At 51.3% G+C, this 11,456-nt stretch overlaps 1 protein-coding gene across 1 annotated transcript in view; it reads right to left on the bottom strand.

Moving 5' to 3' along the window:
- Positions 1 to 1,370: 1,370 nt before the first annotated feature.
- Clstn3 (calsyntenin 3) overlaps positions 1,371 to 11,456 on the bottom strand; it is a 31,991-nt gene continuing 21,905 nt past the window's right edge. The window contains exons 13-18 of the mRNA XM_057766269.1: positions 11,152 to 11,378; positions 10,672 to 10,842; positions 9,679 to 9,824; positions 9,138 to 9,273; positions 2,582 to 2,784; positions 1,371 to 2,251 (exon numbers count right to left, since the gene is read on the bottom strand). Of these exons, the coding sequence (XP_057622252.1) occupies positions 2,111 to 2,251; positions 2,582 to 2,784; positions 9,138 to 9,273; positions 9,679 to 9,824; positions 10,672 to 10,842; positions 11,152 to 11,378 (1,024 nt within the window). The 3' untranslated portion in view covers positions 1,371 to 2,110. The remainder of the gene's footprint in view (positions 2,252 to 2,581; positions 2,785 to 9,137; positions 9,274 to 9,678; positions 9,825 to 10,671; positions 10,843 to 11,151; positions 11,379 to 11,456) is intronic.

Genomic DNA, 11,456 nt, shown 5'->3' with positions numbered 1-11,456 from the left:
GTGCTTTGTGTGCCCGGCATTCAGGAGTGCAGGGGTAGTGGTGGCAAAGAAGCCAGAGAGGGAGAGGGGCTAAGAGGCTGCCAGGGCATCTGGGGTTGACTCAACCCGTGACAGAAAGGAAGATTCCAAAGAAGGGAATGACATAGGCAGAACTGTGTGTTTGAAAGGCCTCTAAGGCCCAACGTTAACGGCGGACTGGAGTGGAACAAGACAGAGGGGTCGGGGGCAGGAAGGAGGCTCTTGGGACTGACCCGGTCAGAGGTGAAGAGCATCAATCAGCGTGGCAACAGCAGCAGAATGAAGAAGCAATGACAGGTTGTGTCACTCTGTGGACACGGGGATGGGTGAGAAAAAGGAATCTAGACTGCGTGCCAGCTTTCTGGATCAGGACACTGCCAGGGAAGGCTAGGGAGAGGTAACCATGACTGCAGTTTGGGCAAAGGCCAAGTTTGAGGCAGAAGATGTCAGGCATTCATACCAATAGATAGGTGGAAACACAAGAGAGGAAAAAGGCCTGGGTGAGAGACATACACGTGGAGCCATCCACATACAGCTGAGGGCTGGAACTGTGAGCTAGGCCCAGGGCACCTGGTAGAAGCGGAACAGAGAATGGAGCATCAGTAGACGAGAAAACGCCAGCTCTACCCCATGATGCTACAAAGGACCACGGAGAACTAGGGAAAGGATAATGCTCTAGATCGCTCACAGGCTCTTCAGAAAGGAACAACAGTGTGGTTCTAATATTGCCTAGGGCAGGAATAGTACAGGAGGGACGGTGTCCGCAGCAGCGGGGACAGCACAGGAGGGACAGTGTCTGCAGCGGCGGGGACAGAGAGAACCAGTGGCCCCAAAGACTAAGGACAAACCACAATCTGCCATCCTACCAGTTCTGTGTGAAGAGAGCTAAGGCCACTCAGCAGCCACCAGGGGATGTGGCAGAGCAGAGGTCCCTGGGGCCTGAGTCACGGATTGGTCAGCAAAAATATCTGATCCTTTGTTGCAGAGAGCAGAACTGCCGGGCCCTCCCTCAGACCTTCCAGCTGGGAGTAGTGGGCTTAGACTGGGATGTTGAACGCGGAGGAGGGACTGGTGCAGTGGTCATCTGCCCACCCTTCTAGATCATTCTTTTCCAGGACACAGAGGGAAGAAGGCAGCGTGAGTCATCACCCCCCCCCTTCCATCTTTCCTTCACAGGGACCTGACAACCTAGGGGTTCACACACCAAATGACAGCTAGAGCCAGCCCCACCCTGTCACCTCAACCTGCTCAGAGACCGAAAAGGACCCCTGAGGTCAGAGAGCGCACAATCACACAGACTGGCCAGGTAGACAGCAGACTAGAACTTTTTTTTTTCTGGTTGTTTTATTTGAAAACCCTAGGGTATGTTCCCACCTTTACCACACCCATCCCCTACCCTCACCCCTGGACATGATAATGCCACACACACACACACATACAAGGCTGTGAGCTGCACACAGAAGCACAGGAGTTGCGCTCACGACAACATTGAAAAAATATACACTATATATAATACACCCGGGGCCCCCACTCCTCCTCCTTCCCCACAACCTAGGCAGAAGCAGGCCATGGAGAAAGGAACAGGGACTGTAGGACCTTGGGACTGCTCAGGCAGGAGAGGAAAAGAGGACAAGAGGAGGAGACTGTGAAGAGGGAGGAGCAGGGATCCCCAGAGTGAAGTGGGAATAGAGGCGAGGGATCCTTAAAGGAAGCAGGGAGGTCCAGTGTCAGGACAGAGTGGGGAAGGGCACAGCAGCAGGCTCCTAACCAATCCCACGCCCACCTCAACCACGGCTGCGGATGTCCCCCTCCCCAGTACAGTGCATGGCTGGCAGGGTTTGCCGCCATAGGTGGGTTACAGGACAGCCAAAGTCATCCAGTGGCTCTCTGCTCTCCCAGCGCAGCCAGCTGGGGCAGGCTGGAGGAGGGCAACCCCTGTGGGACCTGCTGGGGTTCTGAGATTGAGGGAGCACTCCGCGTGCGTAAGAGCTCTTTCTCCTCTTGGTCTCTCTTCTCTTGGAATGCCTCTCTCCTTTCTTTCCTGGGTGCCTGTCTTCCCAGGGCAGGCCTCTCTCTAGGCAGAGTTGCAAACTCAGTAGCGGTGTGGGGGGCTCTCAATGATGCGTCTCTCGTCGCTGCTGGGGGAGTCAGCGGCCTCTGAATCACTGCTGTCCTCTTCCTCTTGCTGGCCACCAGCAACCCCTGCCACACCGGCCTGCTGGTTCTGGTAGGACTGCACAGGACAAAAGCAGAGAGAACAAGAGCTCAACGGCCCATCCACAACCAGAGCCTCTCCTTGAAGATGTGTACACACACACACACACACACACACGCCATCCCAAGCCTCTCCTTGAAGACATGTATGCACACACACGCGCCATCCAGAGCCTCTCCTTGAAGATACATGCACACATCATCACGTACCCCTCCCCATCTCTTCCCCGGTCTCATCCTTCCTCCTCCATGCTCTCAGCAGCTAAACCAAGAGCTTTCTCCTGGGGCCTGGGCCTCATCAGGGGGGTATCTGCTGTAGCTGTGTCCCTCGTTTCTCCAAGCCACTCACCTCCATGGGGTTCACGATAATGGTGAGAGCAGAGTCATCCCAGAAGAGATCAGGGTCTTTTGGGTCAGTTGAAGCCCCTGAGGGTCCTCCAGTTCCCGAGACGCGGCGGTGAAGGGAGTGGATCCGCACGAGGCCCAGGATGACCATAAGTACCAGGAAGCCCACGCAGACCACAATGATGAGAGTTGCAGCGCTGGGGACCACTGTGGGGGGAGCAAGGGGTCGGGTGAACACAGCACAGCAGGGAGATTCGGGCCAGGAGCTGTAGGGAAAGAGACTCTGCTCCGGGGAAGAGAAGACAGCCCTTGTGGAGGTCTCAAGGAAGTGACTAACCGGAGAAACTGAAGAAAAACAGTCCCCACCAGAAGAGTCAACAGGAAGGAAGTGGGAAAAGGCTGCTTCAAGGGCCAAAGACACAGCAAGGAAGAGAGATGATCAAGGAGAGGAGGGTGGTGTGGAGAAGGCTCCCAGCCTAGAGCTGCCTTGAGCTGTCATGTTGTCTCTGGATAAAAGTCAAAGACTGAAAACAAGAGCTCAACAGCCTATCCACCATTGGAGCCTCTCCTTTGCCTGGACCTTCCCCAGGGACCACCTATTTCTCAGAGGGAAAGAGGGGAGCAGTTACAGGGGATTGGCTGGGATGAGAAGAGAAAGAGCTCTCAGCCTAGCCTGCTGACCAAAGCAGTTGCTGTCCCCCAGACTAGGGACAGGCTCCTACGTCAAAGAATGGCCCCTTCACTTACCCACCTGGTCTGAGCTCACTCCTATTCCTTGACACCTCCCTTCTCCTTGGAGGGTTGAGGTTCCTGGTCCTGCGGGGCTTCTGCTCCTTTCCAGTCTCCCCCTGAGGTGTCCTGACTTCCACCTCTGCACCCCCAGGCCTCCTGCCCTGTAGTTTCATTCTGATGCCCAGGTTCAGGGGTGCATGGACCCTCACAGGCAGTGAGAAACAGAAAGGTACGTGCACTCTCACACGGACCTTGGAGCTGATGGTGGAAAAGCAGATGTGCATACACAAGTACATGCCAATGAGGAGTGAGTGGGCACACAGCTGAACAAACAGTGCCATGCCCCAGATCCGAGCCAGGCCCCTAGTTGCCCACATGCCTGCCTGGACCAGCCACTTAGCAGCCTGCTCACTCAGTAGGAGTAACGGGAGGTGTGTCAGAGTCTCTAGCACAGCACCGAAGAGCCTTAGAGGCAGGCTCACCAAACTCCCGACCAGCTGGGCAATCCAAGCAACCCCCTGAAGGAAGACAAAAGCACTACAGGCATGGGCCCTGAGGGCCACACGACAAGCAGCTGTGAACACAACCTGGGCTCCCTTCTGCACACACACACACAGCACGCGGAGAAGCATGAGTAGCCACAGCAGGGGAGCTGCAAAGCCCTGAGCCAGCAAGTGGAGGAAGAGAACCCACAGGTATTCTCCCAAGCCCAGAGCCCTCTTGGGCAGCCGGATCACTACTTGCCACATGGGTTCACACTTCTCTTCACACCCGAGGAAATCCTTTGGCTGAAAATTAGTGTGTGTGTGTGTGTGTGTGTGTTTCACAGACACACAGAGACTAGCAGTCATACAAGCAAGCCACACATGAATGTCGCATTGCAATTCAGCCTCAAATTTACCCGCATCCTAAAACTCACACATTAAGAAACAGAACAGCGTAGAGGAGACAGCGTAAGAGCCCCACACCCAGCTACAGACCCCTCTGCCAGCAGACAAGCACACACACAGCCACCACTCCAGGACCAACCAGGTTAAGTGGAGAGTGCCTGCTGGGGCTGTCCCAGCCACCACACACTTCCCTGCAGCCGCCCTGATGGCTCTCTGACAAGCTCGATCACATCCTGACATGACCCACGGCCCATTTGGGACCACTTGCCAAATAGAGCTAACTCTGCGGGGGCAGGGCCGGCAGGCTCACTAGGCACTGGCTCCCAGGCAAAGATGGGCCTGGTTGGATCAGCATTTCTCAACTGCCTGGGCATGGAGGAGGAAGGGGAAAGGGGACAGAGCTCTCTTTCTGTGCACATGCCCAAAATAGCCCCTCACAGGTCCCCAGATCAATGGACAAGCAGATGGCCCCTGTGGCCAAGCCTAATCAATCCCACTTTCAGAATGCAAACCACAGTAGGTGAGTTTGCACTGATGGGGGCCATAAAATGAACCCAAATCAGATGCATTTGTCCTGCTGAGGCCATGACGTAATGAAGGAAATGCCATGCCACGAACACGAAGTGACTTTAAAAAAAGACAAAACGCAAATACTGCAGCTGTAGACCAACAGTTCTGACTCACTAGGATTCATTCAGTAGGCTGGGAGAATGTTTCAATTAGCCACAGACTTCAGAAAGCCCATCAGATCTCGCGGCATTAGATCTACATGGAGAATTCTGGCCTTGAGTGACCGCTGCAGCCAACATTAAGGGGTGTTTAGCAAATGGTTCATGTGACCTTAGTGACACCGTTGAAAGCCCTGTCCACAGCCCAACATAACGCCACCCCTTGATGAAGAAAGCAGCTCAGAAGAGACGACCTTCTGCACAGGTCCTTCAGGCTCCTTTTTGCTTTAGCTCCCAGCTCAGATTTCGACTCTGGCACAGCGCTGCAACCACACAGCAGCTCACAGGAGACATTTTATATGAACGGACATCAGGCCCAGCTTCGTTCATCTCCTTCTCCTCACATCACTGTCCCTTCTTCCTTGCTTCCTAATTATTTCTTTTTTAGGTACTTTGGTTCGGGTTGGTTTGGTTTGGTTTGGTTTCATGAGATAGCATATGGCTTTGTTGCCTGGAGTTGGCTTGGATTCCTGGGCTCAAGTAATCCTCCTGCCTCAGCTCTAAGAGACTGGAAATATAAGGACACGATACTGTGCCAATCTTATTTTCTCCCCCTCCTTCTTTCCTTTCTTTCAGTCATGGACCCCAAAGGAATTATTCATCTTTTTAGAAGGAATTCTCTTTTTTCTTTTGTTTCTTTGTTCGTTATTTCATTATACAGGATTACCTAAGGCTATTTTCATGCAAGTGCATAATGTTTGTTGAGAATAGTCACCCCAATACCCTTTCCATTCTACCCCGTCACCCGAGTTAGTCCCTTTCTTCCCTCAGACAACTTCAACTCTTCTTCCGCATCATCACCGTTTTCTTTTTAATAAGATTTCTTTGCATAGCTTTCTGTGGTGCTTCAGGAACTTAGAAAAAGCAAAATAGAGAAACGGCTCTCAAACTTGGCTGAGCAGTGGGGTTACATGGGGATCTTTAAAGTTAAACACTGATAGAATTGACAAGATGGCCCCGCAGGGAAAGGCCTGAGTTCACTCCCTGGACAGCATGTAAAGACAGAAGGTGATAACTGGCTCCACAAAGTTGTCCTTTAACCTCTGCCACATGTGCACACACACACACTTCACACACACACACACACACACACACACAAATACACAACAATAATAATTTAAAAAATTAAGTAAAATAAAAAACATTGATACCCGTCTCTCATCAGTTTGGGGTGTCAGCCACCGAGCGATCTTTGAGTTCCCCATGTGACATATGTGAAAGAGTGTGGTGTGAGGTGGTAGCGCAATGCCTTCACCATCTTGTCTCGCTCCTCAACTGCGCCCAAGTCCTCCCTGTCTATCATGCTTCTCCGGCCTGCCTGAGGCTTCTTACTCTCCAGAACACAAGTGCAAACTCCACACATGTCACAGATTCCTCCTTGACCATTCTTATCCCCCCAGGATCTCTTTTGTCGGATGCATAAAAAGCTGTACAGAGGGGGCTGGAGAGATGGCTCAGAGGTTAAGAGCATTGACTGTTCTTCCACAGGTCCTGAGTTCAATTCCCAGCAACCACATGGTGGCTCACAACCATCTGTAATGAGATCTGGCGCCCTCTTCTGGGGTGCAGGTACACATGCAGGCAGAACACCGTATACATAATAAATAAATTAATCTTTAAAAAAAAAAAGCTGCAGGGAAATCAGCCTCCGTCCTTGGAGGAGATGATACAGCTATGTCTACTCTCATCTACATCCTCCTCTCCTCGGCGTCCCCTCTACCTGAGATGGTAGAGCTACTTCTACTGCAGCTTTACAGCAGTTGAGCTCACGAAGCCCTAATCCTGCACAGCAGGGCTTGGACTTGGGAGGCGAAGGGGAGGGGAACACCTTGGTGTCAGAAGCAGTGTATGGAACAGGTTTGGTAGGTGGGGATGAAGTGTGTCACCTGGTGAGCTCAAGCTAGCTTACTCACAAATGACCCAGAAAAATGGTGACCTCTGTGCCTACTAGGACCAAAGTAAGGGAAGCAGCGAGGAAGGCAGGTGGCTGCTGTCCACTGAAATCCCAGCAGGACGTGCGGCTGACCTGGATGTACGTCACAGAAGGACACTGCACACAGCATCAGAGCAGCCCTTCCAGAACAAGGGGGTGAGGGATGACACTGTCTGTGGAGCCAGCCAGGACAAGGCACTCTGGGCAGAAGCCCTGAGCAATTAGAACAAGGACACCCCGCCTGGGACCTCAACCCAAAGAGAAAAGCAGCTGAGATCACAGCATGGCCCCCAGATCTAGTTTGAGCCTACTCATGGGAGCAGAACCCGGCATCCAGCCCAACAAAAGGTTTGTGAGGTGACCCAGTGGCCGTGAGCTCCTCAGGGAATTGCCTAAAGAGCCTGTGACCTCCGGCTGCTTTTCAAAAGTGACAGTCTGTGGCCTTTCGGGGTAGAGTTAACACTTAAAACATTGACATGATCTCCAGAGCCAACCCTGACAAAAACGAATAGTGAAGTTGGGTAACATCACTGGGCCAAAAGCAAAGGTGTGTCTCAAAAGTGAGAATAAGTAAACACACCTCCAAAGAGGCTCTGAGTCATTTTCAGCAATGTACCGCCATTGTTCAGATTTTAATAACTTAAGACTTATTTTATATTATGAAGTGTAACAGGTTATAAGATGGTGTGATGTTGCCGGGCGGTGGTGGCGCACGCCTTTAATCCCAGCACTCGGGAGGCAGAGGCAGGCGGATCTCTGTGAGTTCGAGCCTGGTCTACAAGAGCTAGTTCCAGGACAGGCTCCAAAACCACAGAGAAACCCTGTCTCGAAAAACCAAAAAAAAAAAAAAAAAAAAAAAAAAAAAGATGGTGTGATGTCAACCTTATAAAAGATAGATAGATAGATAGATAGATAGATAGATAGATAGATAGATAGATAGATGATAGATTGGCAGATAGATAGATGATAGATAATAATGATGATGAAGAAGATAGATAGATGATGATGATGAAGAAGAAGAAGAAGAAGAAGAAGAAGAAGAAGAAGAAGAAGAAGAAGAAGAAGATAGATAGATAGAGATGAAGATAGATGATAGACAGACAGATAGATGATAGATAGATAGATAGATAGATAGATAGATAGATAGATAGATAGATAGATGATAGATAGATAGATAGATAGATAGATAGATAGATAGATAGATAGATAGATAGATGAAATACAGTAGAAACATAACATGTCTAAAGGTGGGTAGCCTCAATCGACAGAAGCAGAACTGATTTTTTTTCTTTATACTCAGGCTTTCTCCTTCCATCTTTTATTTTTTCTTTTGTAATTAGGCAACTCTTAGTATTAGAAAACAAACGCTGAGCCACTGGTAAAGGGCCATCACCAGTGGGCAAGACTGCCCCATCCAAAGACAGCATTAGGCATGTGTTGGTTTAGAAATGTCCTTGGGATTTTACATAGAACATACAATTACATGTTTAATAGTGCCTAATCTTTCCAGGGGGAGGTAGCTATCCTGTAATTCTTTCTTTGTATTGCATTTATTTATTTATTTGGGGTGTGTGTGTGTGTGTGTGTGTGTGTGTGTGTGTGTGTTAATGCATATCCCACAGTACATGTATGGCGGTCAGAACCCAAATTGCAGGAGTCAGTCTCTCTTTTTACTGTGCAGGTCCCAGTGCTTAAACTCAAACTCAGGTCATCAGACTTGACAGCCAAGTGTCTTTGCCTGATGAACCATTTTGCTACCCTCCTCATTGTTCTTCTTTTGTTTCTCTCTCTCTCCCCTTCTTTTTAATAAACAGATCTCACCACATAGCGTAGTCAGGCTTCCCTCCTGTCTGCGCCAGCCTCTTGAGTGCTGCATCCTAAGAATGCACCACCACACATAACTCCTAAACGTCCTTTATACCCCTAGTAGCATCTTCAGGTAGTACTGGTGTGCTACAGGCACTAGATAAATAACTTCACTACAGAAGATCTCTAGATCCCAGCTAACTAGACTCTGGGAGCAGGAAGGGCAGCAAGAATAATAAGATGCCTACGCACCACACTGCCTTGTGATTCCAGGCTTGCGCGCCCTGCCTGATTCACCTTCACAGTGGGGTAAACAGTCCAGGGGGATGCAGAGGTGACCCCACAGCCATCACTAGGGCAGGTGCCACAGAGAGCAGAATCTACTGCCTTGCCCTCCTTCCCTCCCAAGGATATAGGGATAGGGGTCATGCCACACTCCTCGTCCCCACTCAGCTTACTCAGCTTACGTACTAGAGTTCCGGTGGGAGCTGGCCAGGCTGTGTCCAGCCATCTCAGGGGGAGGCTGGTGACCCCGGTGCAGGAACTGCTGTGAGCTGAGAACATGGCTGGGGTGGGCCACCCGGTTCATGCTATGCAGGACGTTGACCTAGGGAACGGGAAGGCTTTTTAGGTACAACCGCTTCTTCCCAGGGCCTGTTCCACCCCCTCCAAGCTCACTTGGTACTCCCATCTCTCTCTCGTTTGGGGTGGGGCTCATATCACGTAATGTGTGTGGGGAACAGAGGACAACTTGCAGGAGACAGTTCTCTCTGTCTGCCATGCGGGCTCTGAGGACCGACTTCAGACAGGCCACTGGGCTTAGCAGCGAGTCTTATCACCTTAACTATCACCTCACGTTCCCTCCACCTCTTCCTCCTCCACCTGTCATGAGTCTAGGAATCTTCAACGCAACAAAGTCCCTGTCTATCAAGCATCTATCTGAGTCCAGTGCATCCCGGCTCCTTGCCAAGAACAGCAGGTGACCTGGAAGGGAAAGGGATCCTCTGGGTACCTCCACGATGAACTCGTTGCTGGAGTAGCGGCCATTCATCTCCGAGCAGGAAAGCCTGAATTTCCTGGCATACAGGGCTGCTCCATGCCGAAGCTGATACCGAGCTTGCCTCAGGATCTCTTCATACACAGTGATGGTCTCCACCCCTGGGGAATAAGGAGACAAGCTCAGTGGAGAGGCCAGTGAAGGGAGGTTCAGGGCAGCACCCTGTCTCAGGCTCCAACCAGTTGACAACGCAGTGGGAGGGCTGGTTAGCCCCATCCCACACACTCCAATCTACAGGGGTAGAGCAAGCAAAGCCACGTTTGCCTCTCTGCCCTTCTCACCAAAACTTGTGACTTCTGAGACTCCCCAGGGAATGAAAGAATCTAGATAGTTATAGAAAAGAAGGTAAAGATGTCTCCAAGGGAAGGAAGGTAATAAGCAGAAGAGGCCCAGCTTTGGTGGGGCCAGGAATGGAAAGGGACGGGTGTCATTGTTTCCCATTCCCCTCCAGGATGCAGCTACCTCCGGGAACCACCAAACCATCACTCCCCACCGTCACTGAGTGAGCACCTAAAGCTATGGTGGATACCGGAAAGGACAGATAAACACACCAGAGAGCCACAAAAATCGAAAGCTGGTAGGGGAAGACCGAGGAAGGAAAGCGACGGCAGAGATCTGAAGGGAAGGGACATGGAAGTATAACGGGGAGAGGAGGGGAGCCAGGCTCTGAAGAGCAGAGAGGAAGAGATGGCATCAGAGCCTTTGCCCAGGCATGGGCGTCCCTCGATCTGGAAGCCAAAGGGCCTTCCAGCTAAGAAGGAACAAAATGGCATTTGACTAACATCCTGGGAAGGAGGAACCATGTGCTTAATCGGGGGAAGGCCCCCCACACATACACACACACACGCGCACACACACACCACACACGCAAGTACACCACACACACACCATACACACGCACGCACACACGCACGTGCACACACGCACCAGACCCCGGATCTCACTGACCAGCAATGGTGAGGTAGGCAGATGTGTTGGTGAGCTCCAGGCCTCGCTGCTGCAGGGATGCCATGTCCAAGAGCAGGCTTTCTCTCTCAGGGTCCAGGTCATCTCCCACTAGAGAAATTTCACAGCCATCCAGGTTGTGTACAATCTCATCGGACATGCGTGTGTCTGTCACTGTGGGGGGAGTCGGGGTCAAGGTCAGAGCTGTGCCCAATGAGGTTCTGAGACCCAGACATGGTCATTGCATGCTGGCCACTCCTCCCCGCTCCCAGGGCCATTCCTTAAGGAAGGTAAACACATCTCGAACATGACCATGTGACATTTTGTTATACTCATGACTTCCCATGGGCTCTGGTTTTTAAGGGTAAGCTGTTCTCAGTCACACTGACACAAGAGAAAGCCTTTCCACTCCATCTCCACAGTCATTCCATTTAGAGACATCACTGTTCTCTGGACCGTATCACTCCTTGGCGTTATCCCTACCTGTGCCCTGCCAACTCTCATCTGCTTTGGCCTCCACCTGATGAGAAATGGAGCAGGTGATCTGAAGATCAGGGAACAAAGGAACCCCCTCAGGTCCCTCGAAGTCTACCGCTGGGCGGGCAAAATGAGCCGTGCCACTCAGAAGGATCTGGGGGGCATCAGGCTGAAGGACCACCACATAGCCTTCCACTTCAGGGATGGAGACACAGGACTCTTCACTGAAGCACCTACATGAGAAGAGAGGCAGCTTGTCACTCCCTGAGAGACCCAGAGTCTGCCCAAGCATGGTGGCACACACCGTTAAT

This window comes from Chionomys nivalis, chromosome 1 (genome assembly GCF_950005125.1).
Source record: "Chionomys nivalis chromosome 1, mChiNiv1.1, whole genome shotgun sequence".
NCBI lineage: Eukaryota > Metazoa > Chordata > Mammalia > Rodentia > Cricetidae > Chionomys > Chionomys nivalis.
The sequence above is the reverse complement of the archived record's forward strand: the minus strand, read 5'-3'. Positions and strand labels throughout refer to the sequence as shown.